The sequence below is a fragment of the Puma concolor genome, chromosome A1 (genome assembly GCF_028749965.1).
Source record: "Puma concolor isolate L17-30 chromosome A1, mPumCon1.1.hap2, whole genome shotgun sequence".
Classification (NCBI taxonomy): domain Eukaryota; kingdom Metazoa; phylum Chordata; class Mammalia; order Carnivora; family Felidae; genus Puma; species Puma concolor.
In genome coordinates, this window is record NC_141667.1 from 61844804 (window position 1) to 61866159 (window position 21356).

General features: G+C 36.6%; 1 protein-coding gene across 3 annotated transcripts in view; it reads left to right on the forward strand.

Annotated features, from left to right (window-relative positions):
• Positions 1-21356, forward strand: part of RANBP17 (RAN binding protein 17) — a 340310-nt gene that overhangs the window by 4944 nt on the left and 314010 nt on the right. For all 3 annotated transcript variants that reach the window (XM_086714573.1, XM_025923706.2, XM_086714706.1), the window contains exons 2-5: positions 4202-4348; positions 7863-7953; positions 16081-16247; positions 19287-19352. In XM_086714573.1, coding sequence (XP_086570699.1) covers positions 4202-4348; positions 7863-7953; positions 16081-16247; positions 19287-19352 — 471 coding nt within the window. The remainder of the gene's footprint in view (positions 1-4201; positions 4349-7862; positions 7954-16080; positions 16248-19286; positions 19353-21356) is intronic.

Genomic DNA, 21356 nt, shown 5'->3' on the forward strand with positions numbered 1-21356 from the left:
GGGGTAGAATTTTTCTGGTTCATTCTTTTTCCCTCCCCCCCACCCCCCCAGCTTATAGTACGACATAATTGGAAAATAATAAACTACACATATTTAAGTTGTGCAGGAGTTTTGACTTCTGTATACACTTGTGAAATCATCACTGAAATCAAGATAATGAACATGTCAATCACCCCCAAAAGTTTCTTTTTATTCCTTTGTAATCCCTCTTACTGTTCCCCTATCCTGTTCTGCTCTCCCTCCCTCCCTGGCCAGAAACCTGTCATCTGCTTTTTGTTCCTATAATGCCTTCCAGTATATACTCTTTTTGTCTGGTTTTGTTTTTGTTTTTCTCACTATCTACCCATTGATAGATACATGTGTGGGAATAGAAGAAGTCACATCACTTAGGGGTTAATTATATGTCAAGCACAAAGGCCAGGGATGAGGTCATAATGATGTAGAAGATCCTTATTTAGATTATAGGCAGAATTATGTTATTGTTTCTTAGGCTATGGAAGTTGGATGCTGTTTGTATTTGATAGTTATTGTTTGGGAGTTAAGTGATGTCCAATTCTACTTGTTCTGCCTATTAGTTATTTTTATGGGCTTCTAATATTGCTATTAAGCCTTGTAGGAGCTTTGATAACTCAAACCTGATTTGTCAGCAAATCAAGAAAGGATCCATTTATCTGAGGCATTCTAATGTTAACTGTATGTGTAGACATCACTGTTTTTAAAAAAATTTTAAAGCTTATTTATTTTTGAGAGAGAGAGAGAGAGAGAGAGAGAGAGATAGCATGAGCAGGGGAGGGACAGAGAGAGAGGGAGAGAGAGAATCCCAAGCAGGCTCTGCGCCGTCAGCACAGAGCCCAATGCAGGGCTTGGACCCATGAAACTGTGAGATCATGACCTGAGCTGAAACCAAGAGTTGGATACTTAACTGACTGAGCCACTCAGGTGCAAATTTATTAATTCATTGTGGAAAAGTCTCTCTTTATAAATTCTCTGGAAAGTCAAATGCTAACCAGAAGATTATTTGGTCAGTCAGCATTCACCACATTGTGAGTGTTTTAAATGTTTAGATAATGCCTTTCCACCAGGGTAAGGATCTTTAGGTATGTATCCTTTTCTCTAAAAAGATTTGATATGCCTGCCATGTGTTTCATTATTATCATTACAGTGAAAGAATGACTCAATATTTTTGCCCCTTTGTTTTAGCCTTTTGTAAGAGAAAGTTTAAGCCTCTCCCATTTTATCTTGCACAGCCTTTCAGTTAATACTCAGAAATACCTTTGGAAAGAAAGGGGTAATTTGTAGTATTGTTGATTTAAATGAATACTATTTAAATATGCTCCAGACTTACTTTGTGTTGAAGTTCTCTAAATCAGTATAGCAAAACAGACAAAATAATTTCCAGAACTTTCTGGAATCTTTCCAGATATATTTACTTAGGTCCCATTGATTTGATCAATATTGTATTTGTATTAGTTTCCTAGTACTGTGGTGACAAATGACCACAAACGGGGCGGGTTAAAACAACAGAAATTTATTGTCTTAGACTTATGAAGGTCAGAAGTCTGAAACTAATGTGCCAGTAGTATTGGTTCCTTCTGGAGGCCTTGAGGGAGAAACTGCCCTATGCCTTTTTCCTACTCTGTGATGGCTGCTGGCAATCCTTGGCGTTCTTTGGCATGTAGATTCATCATTCCAGCCTCTGCCTCCTTCTTCACATGACCTTCTCCCTGGTGTCTCTCTGTGTCTTTGCATCTCACACGTACCTCTCCTTTCTTTTATGAGTCATTAGACTTAGGGCCCTCCCTAAATCCAGGATGGTGGATTTGCAGTGACCTTTATTTCCAAATAAGGGTACATTCAAAGATACTAGGGGTTAGGAATTAGACCTTTTTTTTTTTTTTTTTTTTTTTTTTTAACATTTATTTATCATTGAGAGGCAGAGAGAAACAGAGCATGAGCATGGGAGGGGCAGAGACAGGAGGAGACACAGAATCCGAAGCAGGCTCCAGGCTCTGCGCTGTCAGCACAGAGCCTGATGTGGAGGCTTGAACTCACAAACCTTGAGATCATGACCTGAGCCGGAGTCAGAAGCTTAACTGACTGAGCCACCCAGGTGCCCCTAGACCTATCTTTTAGAAGGATACAGTTCCACCCAGTACAATATTATTATTAAGTCATATTAATAAACAACTAGCCTTCATAAGGAGTACTATGTGCCAGAAGTTATGTGACCCTTACTCATTTCATCTTCCAGACAAATCTGTAAGATCGGTTTGAGTCTCACTTATTTTGCTGCCTTTTGTTTTTAAACAGTTAGGTCACTATTTCTTGCCCAGTTGTTTTTGAATCCAAAGTCTACTTCTTCAAAGACTCTTAGACCTAGATGAATGCATGACAGCAGGATCAGTTTGTCATTAAATTTTCTGGCTATTACCAGCTCTAAAATTCAGCCTTTCAAATTTATTAGATGAAGGGAAAGACTTCTAAGGTTGATCATGAGCCAAGAGAGAGAAAAAGGTAGCTCTTTCTGTTTTTGTATTTCTTACCCTTGGAGAAAATATGGATATTTGTATGTATTCATGAACCATAAATTTTCTATACATTTTAATATTATGATCATTATGGGGCAGTACTCTGAGGGCTTGCTGGGCCAGCCTAGTTGGGGGAAATGTGGAAAATGTGGCGCATTGGAGGTCCTTTATCGTCATTTATTCATTTGAAACCTTTCTTTTTTACTTTCAATCTAGCAGAAAATTCTCAAGTCTGGGATGTTGGGCTCTGACCTGGATAGGAAGTGGAAAATGCCATAAATGAGCTAAGAAGGAGAGAGAAGGAAAAAGAATAAAAGGGCTAGAGGAAGTCTCATTTCAGTGTTTTGCCTGTATTCCTGTTAGCCAAAGATATATGTATTTGAGAGAATGTTTGGACTAGTGTAGCTGTAAGGCCGCCACATAAAAATTCAGGCCAGAAAGGATAAAAAGTGGCATTTCTTTAGGAATATCCTATTACCTTCATATGACTACTGATACTGAAATCTGTGCCTTTTATTTGTCCTCCAAAGAATTAATTCTATTTCAAGTTCAAAGTGAAGTAGTTTTGGGGCACCTGGGTGGCTGAGTCAGTTAAGCGTCTGACTTTGGCCTAAGTCATGATCTTGCCGTTCCCAGGTTCAAACCCCGTGTCAGGCTCTGTGCTGACAGCTCAGAGCCTGGAGCCTATTTCAGATTCTGTGTCTCCCTCTCTCTCTGCCCCTCCCCCACTCGCACACACTCTCCCTCTCTCTCTCAAAAATAAATAAACGTTAAAAAAATTAAAAAAAAAGAAGTAGTTTTTGTCAAGTGCCTTTAACAAAAATTGTTTTAAGCTGGAAGGAATGCTGATTTCATTTTCCTCTAGATTTTATCCATGTGTTTTATATCTTCAGATGAAATTATATTTCTAAGCAGAATGAATTATTCTTTGCGCCTATAAAGTAGTAGGCTACAACATGATAACTAGTTATTACACTGCTAGAAAAAACATGGGGTTAGGTCATAGTTCCTGAAAATCATGACAGTTTGCCTGCAGCACTATGAGTCATTAGTTCAGAAGCCCCAGATCAGTGTATATTTATAATTATCTTTGCTTTTTTATGGATGGATCCATTGAAGTTCTTGCAGTTTGAGAAATAATGTAATTGGCATGGCATCTGCCACTTGCACCTGATAATCCCCGCCTGCCTATGTCTTTAGCTTCCTTTGGCATCTCCTCCTTGCTGTCTACCAGTGACATTGACCTTTTAATGCCTTGAAATGATTACGCTCTGTTCTGGGCCCTGGTAAATAGTCCAGGCTATTTCTTGGCCTGGACTGCTGTCTAGTCTTTTTTTGCTTGGCTTACCCTTTTAGGATAAATGTTACTACTTTAGGCAGTAACATTTGGAAGTTGTTACTACTTTCATACTCCTTCAATTAGGCAAGTCCTTGTCTTTCTATACTGTTACTTTTCCACCATAGCACTATCAATTTATAAATAAGTAATTTGGAGTTAGGAGATTTTTTGTTCACCACTGTGACCCCTAGTTGGTAGCCGTAGCCCCATAAACATTTATTGAATTGATGAATACAGGCATGGTATTCACATCCCTCAGGTCCTGTGATTAATACATTTACCTTGTTTTTGTTTTTCACTCAAGTAAAATGTTAATTTCTTTTTTCTTCTCAAGAGTTTGGCTGAATTGGAAGTGTTATGTACTCACCTCTACATAGGGACTGATCTTACGCAAAGAATAGAGGCTGAGAAAGCACTCCTGGAACTTATTGACAGCCCAGAATGTCTCAGCAAGTGTCAACTTTTATTAGAACAAGGAACAGTAAGTATTTGATAACAGCGATTAACCATGAAAGACCAGGAGATATATGTCAGTGTTAATGAGCTTGTGTAGTTGAGCAATGATAATTGATAGATAGTGCTGCATGTCCTTTTAATGTAGTTTATTTCACTGTCAAAGAGATTAATCATAGAAAGAATTGGAAAGCCTGGAAAGCAAACTTAGGGAAGAGGCCAAGAGGTGGAAATAGGCATGAATTGAAATAATTTCTTGATTCTTCTTGGCCCTTTTTGATGTCTCATAACAGTAGTGGGCATTTTTAGAAAGTTGATTAGGAGCTTTTTAAAAAAAAAAATTCCAGGTGAGAGAGGCAGATTGTAATTAACTGTGAAACATGAAGGAATGATTCATAGGAATGCTAACTCTTGCCTGCTTCTAGAGATTCTTAGCCATTCACTCGGCAGGCATGGAGCAAATACTTAAATGTAAAACGAGGCCTAGTACTACCTACTTGTTTTAGGCACACGCACCAAAGTAACTTCTAGTTTAGTCGGAGAGACATAAATGTGTAAATAAAAAGCTAAAGAACGATATGGTAGTGCTACAGTAGGAGACTGTATGAACTAGAACAGAGGTCAGCAAACTTTTTCTGTAAAGGGCCAGATTGTAAATATTGTGGGTTTTGCAGGCCAAGAGGCTAAATCAAGGATATTTTGTAAGTACATGTATAAGAAGAGAGAAAACAGATTTCCACAAAATTTTATTGTTGAAACTGACAGTATAATAATTGAGTGCAGTATTTTGTAATACACATCTACTCAGAAGAATTAAATTGTTCTTTCGGGGATAATACAATTGACCTAATTGGGGTTCAAAGTTAGTATTTCTGTCATCAAGTTGATTGCTGATGTTCATGTGTTACTACAGATCTGTAATGAAATTTTTTATATTCTGTCTTTGAAAATGTCTTTTCACACAGATAAGTACTGCCAAGTATTGATATCAGTCCATAAACATGGTTTTAATTAAGCACATTCATCACTTAGAAGGCATTTATAGAACTCTGTTCAAACTGCTCTTGATGTTTGCCTTTCAGAATGTCATTATGTTGCAGATTTGTCCCTTCCAATTGAAAGTTAGGTGGAAGCTCCTCAATTGCTCAGTTAAATGGATTTTAAAATATGGAAATTTCCTTTGCACTTGCATCAGGGTCTGAAAAATGCTGCTGGAACTATAGTTGGCGCTCAGAAAACATACCCAAGAATAGAGATCTTGCCACTTTTAACTTTGATGGTGTGGAAAGTATATAAAGCAGCTTAATACTAGTTGTGATTGAAACAGTGTTTAGTTATTATGAAATGGCTTTGCTGCATTATAAGTTTTATAATATAAGTACTAAGCACTGTTTGCCTTTTAGGCAAGTTTGTAACTTTAGGGTGAATTCATTAAATTACATTATCAAGTTTGCTGCAAAAGCTAATTTTCAAAGCCACTTCACATTCAACAGTGGTGGTTTAAAATGGTTCTTCTCTTCAGAAAATGTCAGTCTCAGCCCTGAGCTAAACAAAGTTGCAGTAAAACTTTACCTCTGCTAAGCTATTTAACTACTGTGTGTGTGGTGGGTAGGGGGTGGGTGGGCAAGTCAGGACTTTCAGCTCCTATTTCTGACAGAAATTCACAGAACTGAATGAAGATAAGTTCACCAAAGTGAATTGAAACCTACTGTTTACACCACCTATTCATTAACACAGGATAGACTCAAATAATTTACTACAAAGTATCTACTGAAGAATAATACAATGAAGAACCATAGGTTTTAGACTCTTACATTTTTGTAAGCTTTTTAAGTTTGTACAACTAAGCCCTTTTCTGCTCCATGTATTTTTACCACCACTCGTGACACATCTTAGCAGATACCACTTCAGGTTGCACACAATTAGTGTTTTCTCAGTTTCTTTGAAAATATTTCTGGCCTGTAGTTCCACACAGACTCTTCATGGAGGTCTTTAGTCATTTCAAACTTAGCATTGACTTCTGGAATAAGTGGATAGTATTGGTAGCAGTATGAGCAGAATTAGTAAGGTCTGTCAGCTCGTCAGGAACTAAAGAGAACTTCCAAATCATTTGCTTTCTTTAAAATGGACTTTCCATGTTGCTCTCACGTCTTCAATTGCTTGAGCATTGTTCTCATTGAAAGGGTAGTAGTCTGAGGTTTATTTTTTCTGCAGATATAACTTCAGCTGCTACAATAAAATAATGGTGATTTAATTAATTCTCCATTGGTAAATGACTTTTCTTGCTTGGCTAACAAATGAGTCACTTCAAAACTTTGGTCTCAGCCCCATTTTCTTTTCGTGAGGAAATTCCACTGTGAGGAGATACGCTGTTTTAATTTTCTTCTTTTTTTGGACTTTTGATTTCCTGTGAGTTAGGAATACTGGCATGAATACTTAGTCTGATACTGTCAATACATAGTCTTCTAGGACAGCTATAGTGCCATGAAGAGCACATTGCTCTGCCATCTAATTCAGTAACAAAATTATCCAAACTCTACTGTGCCTTAGAAGTTAGATATTTGAAATCTGCTTTTATCTTTTCTTGTTTTGACATGATGGTTATGTACTCGTAATAATCAAAGGTACATGTCATGGGGATACCTATGACACTCTAGCCGCTATGGAATTATAACTATATTAGTGCAATTTATAATGCATTGAGCAGCAGTAGGTGGCAATGAGTGCCACATACAGTCTGTCTCAGCTATTCCACTGTGCCGTTATAGCATGAAAGCAGCTATAGGTAGTATACAAATGGGTGAGCGTGGCTGTGTTCTAATAAACTTTATTTATGGACACTGAAATCTGGGCTTCATATACTTTTCACATGTCACAAAATATTATTATTATTTTTATTTCTTCCCCAACTGTTTAAAATAGTAAAAACCATGCATAACCCACAGACCTTGCAAAAACAGATGGCATTTGATCCACGGGCCTTAGTTTGCTGACCTCTGGTAAAGAGAAAAAAAAGAAACAAGAAACTGCTGGAGGTATAGTGAATAACTGAACCAAATTTTGAAGGATTGAGGACACTGTTAAGATAATTGGTGGCCAAAGAGTACAATACAGTAAGACATGGATCTGATGGGGTGGGGAGGTCAGGGTGGGAAAGACACTGAAAGGATCTGAAAGGCTTTTGTGGTTAGAGGATGGTGAAGAGTGCAACCAGGTGAATTTGAAGAGCTAATCAGAGGCCAGAACGTACAGTACTGTGTAGACATGGTAGGAGTATTTTATTTGAACTTGATCAAAATAATTTTTTTACTGTTGATTATTTGCTGCTGTTTGGAAAAGAGACCTATACCTTCCTCAACTACTGAACTCTTATGAGAGATTGTACACATATATGTGTATTTACATATATATTTTATTCATTGTAAATCTTGCCAGTTTGGAAAGCCAGAAGAATTTCCCTTATTGCTTAGGAAAAGTTCTATCATAGTGTTTTGATGATTTCATTTGTGGTAATAATAAATACAATTTATTATTCCTTACAGACATCCTATGCTCAGCTCCTTGCAGCAACATGTCTTTCAAAACTTGTTAGCCGAGTCAGTCCTTTGCCAGTTGAACAGAGGGTAGATATCAGTAAGTGGTTTATTATACTTTTTATGAAATTGTACTTTATTCTTTTAATGTATAGTTGACACACAATGTTACGTTATATAAAATTACACGTTAAAATAATGTTTTCCTTTTCAATATGTTAAACTGTTAATAGGCATGCAAGTTATTTAAAATTCTGTTATTTTAAAGATGAGTTGTCAAGTCTCCTTTATCCATCTAGTGGTGCACAATGATGTATTATACAACAATGTGTAATCAAAAAAGCATTTGCTTAGTTTAATAATAAATCATAACAAGCGTTTTATTGTGTGTACTCTTTGATAAGATAAGATTTGTACTATCTCATTTTATCCACCAATCTTATGGAGTGGGCACTATGGTTATCCTCATTTTTTCACACATGTGTGTGCATGTGTGTGTGTGAGGGGGGAGGGGCAGAGAGAGCGGGAGAGAGAGAGAATGCCAAGCGGGCTCCACACTGTACTGTAGTGCAGAGCCCTACATGGGGCTCCACCCCACAGACTGTGAGATCATGACCTGAGCCAAGATCAAGAGCTGGATGCTTAACCAACTGAGACCCCCAGGCACCTCTATCTGACTTATTGTATACACACACCCACACATTTTAAATAAATTTTATTTTTTTTAGAACAGTTTTAGGTTTACAACAAAACTGAGCAAAAATTAGAGTTCTCCTGTCCTCTGTTCCGCACACATGTATAGCCTTTTCCAGTCTTAGCATCCTGCACCAGAGGTGCATTAGTTATTGATGAAACTGCACTGACACATGATCATTACCCAAAGACCATAGTTTATGTTAGGATTCACTCCTGGTGTTGTGCATTCTGTGGGTTTGCATAAATGTATAATGACATATCCCCCCATTCTACAGAATAGTTTCACTGCCCCCCAAAAATCCTCCATGTTCCTCCCCCCCTCTAACTCCTGATCACCACTGATCTTTTTACTGTTTTCATAGTTTTGCCTTTTCCAGAATGTCACGTAGTTGGAATCATACATTGTAGCCTTTTCAGATTGGCTTCTTTTACTTAGTAATATGCACTTAACATTCTCCCATGTCTTTTCATGTCTTGGTAGCTCATTTCTTGTTAGCACTAAATGATATGCCATTGTCTGGATGTACTACAATTTATTCATTCACCTGCTGATGAACATCTTGATTGCTTCCAAGTTTTGGCAATTAAGAACAAAGCTTAAAGCAGGTTTTTGTGTGGACATAGGTTTTCAGCTCATTTGGGTAAATGCTAAGGAGAGTGATCGCTAGATTGTATGGTAACAGTATGTTTAATTTTGTAAAGAAGTGTCATACTGTCTTCCAAAGTGGCTGTACCATTTTGCATTCTCACCTGCAGTGAATGAGAGTTCCTGTTGCCCTACTTTCCTGCCAACATTTGATGTTTTAAGTGTTTGAGATTTGGGCTGTTCTAGTAGGTGTGTTTTAATTTGCAGTCCCCTGATGACATATGATTGAACATCTTTTCATAGGTTTATTTACCATCTGTCTATTTTTTTGATGAGGTGTCTAAGTCTTTTGCTCATTTTGAAATCAGGTTGTTTTCTTATTGTTGAGTTTTAAGAGTTTCTGTAAATTTAGATAGCAGTCCTTTATCAGTTAAGTCTCTTGCAAAGATTTTCTTCCAGTCTGTGGCTTGCCTTCTCACTCTCTTCACGTTGTCTCTCGCAGAGCAGAAGTTTTAAATTTTAACTGTGTCCAGCTTATCACAAATTATGCCTTTGTTGTTAGGTGTAAAAAGTCATTGCAAACCCAAGATGATGTAGGTTTTTTTCCTATGTTGTCCTCAAAGAGTTTTTTTTTATAGTTTTACACTTTACATTTAGGGCTGTGATCCTTTCGAGTTGATTTTTGTGAAGAGTGTAAAGTGTGTGTCTAGATTCATGTTTTTGCATGTGGATGTCCAGTTGTTTTGGCACCATTTGTTGAAAAGGCTGTTTTCACTCCATTCTTTTTTGCCTCTGTTCCTTTGTCAAAGATTTATTGACTGTATTCACGTGTGTCTCTATTCTCTTCTCTTGAGCTTTTCTTTCACCAGTACCACGCTGTCTTGATTGCTGTAGTTTTATAATAAATCTTGAAGTTGGGTAGTGTCAGACCGCCAACTTTGTTCTTCCTCAGTATCGTGGTGGCTATTCTAGGTTGTTTGCCTCTCTGTGTAAACTTTAAAATCAGTTTTATAAATACCCACAAAATAATTTGTTGGGATTTTGATTTGGATTGCATTCAATCTACAGATCAGTTTGGGAAGAACTCAGAGTTTGACAATATTGAGCCTTCTTACCCATGAACGTGGAATCTCTCTCCATTTATTCTTCTTTGATTTATCTATCAGCTTCAGGGTTTTTTTGTATGTTCTTTTTCAAGTTGAGAAAGTTCCCCTCTGTTCCCAGTTTGCTGAGAGTTTTTGTTATAAATGGCTGTTGGGTTTTGTTAAATGCTTTTTGTACATCTAATAATATGATCATGTGATTTTTCTTCTTTACTCTCTTGATTATGTTAATTGATTTTTCAAATGTTGAACCAGACTTGCATAACCTGGGAGAAATCCCACTTGGTTGTGGTTCATAATTCTTTTTATGCATTGTTAGATTCGATTTGCTAATAATTTTGTTGAGGATTTTTCTTTATGTTGATGAGAGATATTGGTCTCTAATTTATAACATCTTTGTCTGGTTTTGTTATTAGGGTAGTGCTGGCCTCATAGAATGAGTTAGGAGGAATTCTCTTGCTTCTGTCTTCTGGAAGAGTTTGAAGATAATTGATACAATTTCTTTCTTAAATGTTTGGTAGAATCCACCAGTGAACCCATTAGGGCCTGATGCAGAAGAATTCACTGATTCAATTTATTTAAAAGCTACAGGCCTATTGCCAGATTGTCTATTTGACTTATATTTTTTATAAGTATTTAAAATAAATACTTAACTAAAAAGAGGAATACTCATTAAAAGAAATTTGGAAAAAAGAGAAAAGTAGAAACTTACAGCACAAACAACAAATGATGTGTTCCCTTTATGAGTTCCATTGGTTTGACTTACTGCTCTTATTTCTGCATGTTGATTAGAATGTTTGACATGACGTGTCTGACATGTGTCAGTAGAATAATTGGCGTGCAGTTAAAGCGGAAAATGTGAAGAATTGCCTCAACAGTCACATTGCCTTTACATCATCTCAAAAATGCTATTTTTTATGATATGGTCCCAGACTATATATCTCATTACTTTCCAACATTAACTCTGTTGCCAGTTCTCTGTATTCATCACACTGTTTTTAACTATCAGTTAAATACCATTTCCACAGCTTAGTACTGAAGTCCCTTTATGAGCTTTTAATTAATGGACGATTCTCGTAGCCATGTGTCTTCATTGGTACTAGCCTGATAGTTGTGCCAGAAGGTCTTCACCTTGTGCCATGTGATTTTTGCTTTTGTGCCTTTCTTATGTTGTTTCTCTAGTCTGGAAGTGGTCCTTTTCATCTTCTGTTCAAATTAAAGTGTAGCTTAAGTTTAATTACCTATATGAAATAGTCCTCTCTTCTTCCTTCCTTCCCTTCAAACAGCTTTATTGAGTTGTAATTTATATATCATAAAGTTCACTTGTTCTAAGTGTATAATGAATGATTTTTAGTAAATTTATAGTGTTGGGTGAACATCATCACAGCTCAGTATTGGAACATTTCTGTCATCCCCAAAACATCCCTCATGCTCGTTTAGTCTTGCTCTTATACCCCCAACCACTAAGATGATTTCTGCCTCTATAGATTCACCTTTTGTGGACATTTCATGTAAATAAAATCATACCATATGCATTTGACTTCTTTCACTTAGCAAAATGTTTTTGAGATTTACCCATGTTGTAGCATATATCAATATTTTTTTTCCTTTTTATTGTAGGGTAGTATTCCATTGCACGGATATTTGAACTTTTGTTGCCCATTCACTACTTGATGGACATTGGGGTTGTTTCTGCTTTTTGGCTACAACGAATAATGCTGTTGTAAACATTGACATACAAATCTTTGTGTGGACATATGTTTTCCTTTCTTTTGAGTAGATACTTAGGAGTGGAATTGCTGGGTCATAAGTAAGTTTATGCTTAACTTTTGTTTTTTAATTAAAAAAATTATTTTATTTTTGGAGAGAGAGAGAGAGAGTACACATGCAAGTAGGGGAGAGGGGCAGAGGGAGAGAGAGAGAATCTCAAGCAGACTCCATGCTCAGTGTGGAGCCTAATGCGGGGCTCAATCCCATGACTGCGAGATCATGACCTGAGCCGAAATCAGGAGTCAGACCCTCAACTGACTGAGCTTCCAGGCATCATAGTTTATGCTTAACTTTTCTTTTCTTTTTTCTTTTTAATGTTCATTTATTTTTGAGAGAGAGAGAGTGTGAGCAGGAGAAAAGCAGAGAGAGAGGGGGACAGAGGATCCGGAGCCGGCTTTGCATGGATACCAGTGGGCCGGATGGGGGCTCAGACTCATGAACTGTGAGATCATCACCTGAGCCAAAGTTGGATGCTCAACCTACTGAGCCAACCATGAGCCCCAGTTTATGCTTACCCTTTTTTTTTTGAAGCTTATTTATTTTCAGAGAGAGGAGGGTGCGTGCACATGTGCCAGTGGGGGAGAGGCAGAGAGAGAGAGAGAGAGAATCTCAAGCAGGTTCTGCGTTGTCAGCACAGAGCCCGACATAGGGCTTGAAACCACAAACTGTTAAGATCATGACCTGAGCCGAAGTCAGGAGTCACGTGTTTAACCAACTGAGCCACCCAGGCGCCCCATGCTTCACTTTTAAAGAAATTGTTAAACTGTGTTCCAAAGTGCCCGTACCATTTTGCATTCTCACCAGCGGTGTGTGAAGGCTCCAGTTTTTCCACATCTTCACCTCATAAGTTTTATCTTGATCTTCTTATGGTAGTTTCTTTTTGTGTCATGTAGTCTCTCCAAATATTTCCTTAGCTGACTCTCTAGGCACAGCTTATAGATTTTTGTGTTCTTAGAATTTGGAGTTATTTTCATCAAGAATTTTTTGGTTAAATATTGAGGTATTTACCCTCTCTTTTTACTTTTTTCTAAAATACGTTGCTAGCCTTAGGGACCAAAGGAGAGATCAAATCTTTCCCCTTTTCCTTTAGATTCTTTTTATATGCTTTTTGATAGACTTTGTGGCATTTTCTTTTTTACTCGAGTTCAGTTAGGCAGTCAAAAAGTAGTATTTCATATTAAATTCCCATAATGTGTAATACCAAAAACATCAGTCTAATGATAGTAAACTCCAAAGACTGTTTGCAAGTTTGGACTTACAGTTTTGAGTTACTCATTACTAGTAATATATATGGTTTGGTCAGTATTTGGAAGCAATAAACACACAAAAACTTAAACCCAAACAGCCTGACTTAGTCCCAGTTTGGCCACTGTGACAAGTTATTTCACCTCTCTGACCTTCATATCTTTTACCTAAGAAACAAGATAATAGTAATAATAGCATAATAGCAGTATCTTCACATTGCTATGAGAGCCACATAAGGAGTTTGCCTGGAAGCCCTTCTGACATGCATCAAAATTGCTAAATGGTGCTGTTACACAGTATTTGACACTCAAAGAGCCTCCAGTAGAGAGCTTTCCAACTCTCTATTAACTTTTGTTTGGGAGGTTTTTTTAGCTGTTTTATTTCATTCTCCTGGGTATATTCTTGAAGATTTCATGTTCTTCTTGGTATGGCTTTTCCCTGTTAATCTGGGGCTGGTGATGATGAGATTGGTGTTGTTTTACTTGGTCGTTATCGTCGACACTTACGAAACTGGAGCACTGTTAAAGGTTATGTAAAAAGCATAACATGCGGATATTTGTAAAGCATTCAGCTAAAATAACAAAAATGTGGTCTATTACATTTTTTTCTGTCTTAGATAATAAACATGTTAGCCAGTGCCTTTACTTGGGAGTTCTGGGAGGGTGTGTTTATTGGTGCATGTGGAAGGTGGTTTGTCTCCTATTTGGTTGTTCTATTATTTTAAGATTATCTTTCTAGTGGTTGCCGTTAGCCACATATGGATTCCTTACATCCCCTCCAGGTTAAACATTTTCAAGATAATAAAAATAATTGGAACTGAATAAACCAGATTAGTTTTTAATATTCTGGAAGCAGCATCATCTTCTTAAGCTTCATTACTTGAAATAAATATTTCAAGTAATGAAGCTTAGGATATCTATATTACTTGAATCCGTAGGAAAAACCTTTTCCTGATTTATCTTAATTCTGGGAAAATCTGGAGGCACTCAGGTGGCTCAGTTAAGTGTCTGTCTTGGGCTCAGGTCATGATCTCATGGGTCGTGAGTTTGAGCCTCGCATCAGGCTCTGTGCTGACAGCTTGGAGCCTGCTTCGGATTCTGTGTCTCCCTCTCTCTCTGCCCCTCTCCTGCTTACACACACACACACACACTCTCTCTCTCTCTCTCTTTCTCAATAAATAAGCACTAAAAAAAAAAAAATGATTCTCTCTTCCCCTCTGTCCCTCCCTAGCTCACACACACATATGCCCTCTCCAAAAAAACAAAACAAAACCTAACAAAGCAAAAAACAAAGAAAAACATCTGAAAATTCTAGGAAAATCTGTGCTTTAAAAAAAAAATAATGTCTAATTTTTTTATTTGTATAATTATATAATCTTGATGTTAATAAAAATTAAGGTTGAAATATGGTAGTCATGAGAATTTTTTTTTTAGTGTCAAGAATCTCACTACAGCTGTCAAGAGTAACTATTGAAAGTGTTCTCAGGGGTGCCTGGGTGGCGCAGTCGGTTAAGCGTCCGACTTCAGCCAGGTCACGATCTCGCGGTCTGTGAGTTCGAGCCCCGCGTCAGGCTCTGGGCTGATGGCTCAGAGCCTGGAGCCTGTTTCCTATTCTGTGTCTCCCTCTCTCTCTGCCCCTCCCCCGTTCATGCTCTGTCTCTCTCTGTCCCCCCAAAAAATAAATAAACGTTGAAAAAAAAATTAAAAAAAAAAAAAATAAATAAAAGAAAGTGTTCTTAGATTTTGAAGTTGTTTCCATTAAAGCTATTTTTAGTTAAATATTGGGGTATTTACCTTTTCATCACTCTTTTCTCCAGTGGCCTGCTGGCCTTTGAGGCCAAAGTAGAAATGGAATCTTTTGTTTTTAAAAAATTTTTTTCTTGTGTTTTTCTGTTAGACTTTTAGTATATTTGTTACCTAAGCCCAACTGCTCAATCCACTAGGAAGCTCAGAGCTGACTTTGCTACCCACTTCTAGTGATTTTGATATATTAACTTTGTTCCAAGCATTAATTCACTATTCTATTCATACTTCCCTTAACTTACATACTTATTTTATCATACCATACTATTCGTATTTTTTTATGCCACACAAACAGGATAGCATACAGTTTTTCTATAGCAAGACATATGCATTCTTAGCCATCATCTTAGCCATGCATTCTATGCCATCATCATGCAATAAAGCCACAGAGCTCATGAGAGAAGTGGGATATGGAAATAAAACTCAAGCACTTTGTCAGTGATACGTTAAAAGAAAAGAAATCTAATAAAAGGGTAGTAGAGTTTTACACATGTTAAATGGTTGAGAAATACTTAAATAATATCATAAACAAGCATTTTATCTTGAAGACCTGAATCTTGTTTGTGGATATGGACTTCAGAAGGGTTGTGAGCAATAATGAAGTAGGGAAGGAAGGTGATCTGAAATAAGATGGAAAAGTATCAAAGCAGAGAAGGATGCATGAGGCTGATAACACATGAGGTGAGCTGACCTAGCTACTAGATGTTTGAAGTGTGCAGTTCGTGTGGTTTGCTTCATTAGGCCTGGTTGCCGTTTTCATATTCACCTGGCAGTTTTTTCTACCTGAAAGCATGTAAAAACAAAAGTGGCATTCTCATTATACTCAAATTATCCCCTAATACGTAAACCGAATTGGAGCAACTATCCTTTTTTCACTGTCAGCATTATAGCAGAAATAAGTGTATAAATAAGAATGTATCTTGGAGAAAGGGATTGGCTTTTTGTCAAAAACCAGCTGTTTTTCTTCACATGATTCATATTATGTTACTGAGAAGTCCAAACGATCACAGAATATTTTCTTACAGGAAACTACATTCTTAATTATGTGGCATCACAACCCAAGCTGGTGCCCTTTGTTATCCAAGCTCTAATTCAAGTCATTGCTAAAATCACCAAATTGGGATGGTTTGAGGTTCAGAAAGACCAGTTTGTCTTCAGAGAAATTATTGCTGATGTGAAGAAGTTCCTTCAGGTAAGAAAGCCTAATTACATTATTAGAACATTGCAAGTTGCTTTTTTGGTTTAGAAAACTTCTTTTCTTAAAGCTGTATGGTTTGTTCTGTGGCTACCAGTACCATATTAATTATGATTTATTGCTTATCCTCTGGGCCCTTTATTTTTTTATTGCCAGTAAATGAGGATCATGCCATTATAACATTTCCAAACCAGAAGAATGCAAATTATACTAGAAACCATCAGAAAATTAGAAAATACACAAAAGTTAGAAAATTTCAAAAAGACATGTTGTGTCATTTCTAACATGCTAGTCTGTGTGCTATATATACATGAAACATAATATTTTTTATGTATTACATGATGTAATGCTCATTACATCTCTGTGAAGTGGGTTTCATTTGCAGTGAGAAAACTGAAGCTTAGGAAAGTTAAGTAAATTGCATAAGGTTGCACAGTGACCTAGTAAAGCATAGAGCTAGCGCTTTAACAAGTTTTCTGACTTAAGAGATATATTTAACGTTTACATCATACCACATTGGCTATATTAGTTTCTCAAGAATATTTTTAGCTTAAATGATTCAACTTATAGGCACATTTAACTTATGCGAATTCAGATACTTGGACTGCAAAAAATAAAATAAAAATAAGCCAGAGGACACTAATCTAAATTGTGCTGGTGATTCCACTTGCCTTTCCACAGAGTATCACATGTCCTGAGGTGTGATAGGGGAAATACAAATCTGCTCTTTCCAGTCTCCGCATACCTCTTAGGATGACCGTCCTGCCTTGCTCAGGATGATTCAGATATTTAAAGATACGTATTTTTTCATCCAAACGGTATCCCTAATTGCGAGAAATGTACTTTAGCTGCTGCTCTGCTGCAGAAGCGGTGATCTGTTACAGTTCTTGAGGAAAAACTGGCGGTTTGGATTGAGAGATGGTTCAGTATTGGTTTATTGGCAATTAGGGGCAATTTGGGCTTTCTGAGATTTTACTTCTTACGCAGTATATCCCTGCGTAAGCTGTAACTCTACCATATAGTGCAATTCTAGAAACCTCAGAATATGAAACACTAGACTCTGCTGCTTCTCTTTTATTCGTATTGTTTAAAAACCCTGGTTAGCAAATATTTGATCATCTAAACCTTCAGAGAAATAAATGTACTTTTAGCCCTGCGGAGAGCAGCCCTGGGGCAGAGAGATAGTTTATTCAGGGACAAATGAGTTTCTCAGTGTTGAGTTGTGCTCGTAATTTTGGCTAACAAAATAGCAGCTCTCTCTTGTCATTTACTAAGATCACACACAGCTATCAAGAATCATTGACATAGAGAAGAAAAGACTTCTGAGTTATTGTTTTATTTTTTTTTATATGTATAAAAATTAAGGCTGAAAACTGAATAGAATGAAGTCATTCTTGTTGGCTAACATTTCTCGAACCCTCTTTCCAGTGGCTGGTAACTTGAACTTAAGTTGAGCTTTAGTGTGCTTTTGTCAATTTTGGAAAACCAGAAGAAGCAAAATGTTTTGTCTTCCAAGTTTATTAAAGTATCACACACACAAAAAAAAAAGCACTTGCTTTCTGGGTAGGACTTAATCTAACCTTGAGTCATGAGAAAGGCAATTGACTTTAATGTTTAAGTATTCAAATATAGTGCCACATGGTTCCTTTGGGTATTAACAGCTTCTGTGAATTTTGTACTAAAAGTTATTTTAAATTTGCTAAATCTTTAATGGCCTCAAGTTTTGTACATCTTCTTTCTGTTATTGCAGCCTTATTGCTGCCACATTGCAAACATTTATGGCCTTCCTTTCTATATACATACCCAGGAGAGCCTACTGTCCTCTGTGGCAGTCTGTTCACACTGCTGATTCACAAGATAAGGAGCAGAATGTAAATCAACATGATACCTCCTTCACTGAGAAAGACTTGCTATGAAAAATATGCCAACTAAACTAAGCAGTGTACTTATTAGGTACTTAGCTGTTTTATATTCTTGTGCAAACTCTTTTATCTGGTCATGAACCAGTACCTAGCCATTCTCGGATTAGAATGGAATTTGCAGACGACCAGCTGGTGGTCAGGGAACAGCACTTTGAGGAGCGTTGACCTGGTGTACACAGAAGATGGATGATTCACTAACAGGAAATCTGTGATTCAGTTCAAAAGGTGCAGATTGTCGTGAAGGACCGTAAAGAATTAAAATGCAACAATTATGGGATGTTTCTTTTGTTTTTTTATCCTGAGATAATAGGTAGAAGGAATGGCCAACTATAAAACTAAGACTTGAAAAATTTGTCATCTGTGGTAATGCTTTTTTATGATTACCCTATAATTAGATGTTACACTTTTTACGTTTATGCTTCTCGTGTGATTTTACAATAAGGTGATTTGTTAGTAATGGTGCATGTAGAATCTGAATTTTGATTTGAAGGAAGTTTTTGAGCTTAAAACGGAAGCTGATTAAATTAAAACCTTTATAGAGGCCATGAAACTGTATTCCATATTGATAGTCATGTATTTACCCCAGTGCGTTGGGCACTTTAGATGCCTTCATTATAGATATCATAATAAATGCATATACATGCACTGTTAAATAATATGAAAAGGGCCTAAGTGATCTTATCTGATATTAGATTAAGGGATTTAAATTAATTTCTAAGCTATTTATTAATTATATATTGAGTGCAGCTATCTCAGTAGCCTTTAAGCAAATTTATAGAACTAAAAAACATTTTTTGTTCATGCTCATTCACAGTCTTATGGAAAGTATTAAGCTAAAGTCTTGTATTTTAAGGTTTAGTTTAATATAAGTCCTAGGTGCTGAAAACATTTTGTTGAGTATTGTACAGTTCTAAGGTGGGTGAACATTCTTCCTTAATCAACTCTGTATACCTAAATTTATCCTTGAAAAAATGAACCTGAAATTATTTTTGTGAACCTCATAGCAGTTTTTCTACATATTTCAATAGATATAATATTAAGAAAATGTGATATTTCAGTGTTTAATTATTTGTTTACAGTTACTTAGGGTACACTTGGTTATTTTTCTCCATAGGGTACTGTGGAGCACTGCATAATAGGAGTAATTATCCTTTCAGAGCTGACTCAGGAAATGAACCTGGTAAGCCTTCCATCTAATAGTGACATGAAATTTGCTAAGTAATGCTGGTGCTTTCATATAAAATGTTTGTGTGGCATAAAACTCTGAATAATGGTCTTTCTTTTATTTATTTTGTTGGTGGGATAATTGGGTATTGGAACATTTTTATTGTTATTGAAAGTAACAGCCATAGTGTAAAGTACTGCAAAGAAAAGGGAATTAGACACGGTCCTTGCTCCATGGCAGTTGGTGAATTGTCCTTGTAGCCTCTGTATATAATAATATACTAACCATAAGAAATAAATTGTATAAAGAGAAACAGGCCCTTATTTGCTTACAAATAAAAGATAGTTTGGTGAATTGATTCTTGACAATGAGTACACAGCAGGACTCCTCAAAGAATAGGCCTCTTGGCACTTTGCCACTCGCTAGCATGGATTTTCACCCTGTACCAAGGAGAGTTTGTGGAAGCTATGCCTCCCCCCAATGGTGCCTTTATGAGCTCAGCAGCTGAGTACATCGTCACCTGTTTCTGTTCACTTTTGTACTTAGTTCTAAACAGAACAAAAGCAGAAGTTGGGTTCTTTGTGGGATAATGTCAAAATAAGGGGGAATGAAGGTAGTATTTATATTTTAAAACTGTTGTCATGTTGAACAGTCTGTGTTTGTGTATATGCATGTGTGTGTGAGTGTGCGTATGTGTATAAATAGGAAAAGCTTACATATCCAGGACCACTTGCCAACTCTCTTTGGAGTGTTCGTATGGTTCCTGTGCATAAAAAAAAATCACCCAAAATAACTATTTTCAACTTCAGTCCAGAATTAGAAAGTGTTTCTAGCTTTACTGGATGGATATCTTAAATTTAAAGTGCTCTCTTTGTTTATCACAGAACTTAACTCCTTGACTCCTCTGCCCTAGTGTATGTAAAGATTTCTGGCCTTAACGGGTGTATGCCAGTAGCTATGTATGTATCTCCAGGGCAGATAACAATAGTACCTGGAACGAGTTATTGTGTTAACAGGGATGTTATGACAAGGACTTTGGCTAATCCTATTAGGCTCTATAAATATGTCTAAAGAACTGTAGCTTTCTTTTTTAAAAATACGTTTAAAAATAATTTTAGTATGAATATTTTATCTCATAAGAATGTAGAGAATAGTACAGCAACCCCATGTACGCATCATGTAGCTTACACAACCATCAGCTTTTTGCTAATCTTAAAACCAGAATTTTTTTTTTTTCATTTCCTACTTCATAGCATGATAGGGCTACAGACTGCTCTCGTAGTAAGGGTTTACGGTGTTTAGATGATTACTGAGACAAGTCCGGGTGATATAGAATTCTAATAAAAGTGTGATTCAAAGAGCAACCAAGTTTTGTTTTTTTTTTTTAATTATCTCAAACTTACGGAAGAATTGTGAGTATAATACATAGAAAATTTTTCTCAGCCATTTGATACTAAGTTTCCAACGTGATCCCTGAATACTTGAGTGTATTTCCTAAATACAAGGACATTCTCCTATGTAATTATAATAAGACCATGAAAATCAGAAAGCTAACACTGGCCTATTACTATCATCCTCGTATTCTATTTGAGTTTCACCATTTGTCCAAGAAAGGAACCAGTTTGGGATCGTGCGCCTTATTTGTTTGACATGTTCCTCATCAGTCTGGAAAAATTCCTCACTTTTTCCCTCACTTTCATGACCTTGACACTTGTGAAAATTACAGACCAGTTGTTTTGTGAAATGTCCCTCAATTTGGGATTGCCTGATGTTTCTTTATTATTAGATTCAGATTATGCGCATTGGTCAGGAATATCACAGAAATGATAGTGTGTGATCTTCTCATTGCCTCCAGTCAGGAAGCACATGATTTGATTTGTTACATTACTAATGATGTTTACTTTGGTTACTTGATTAAGATGGTTTCTACTAGGCTTTTCCAATTGTAGGTTTATTTTTGTTCTTTGCAAATAATAAGTATTTTAAGACTCTGAAAATACCCATTCCTCACCAGACTTT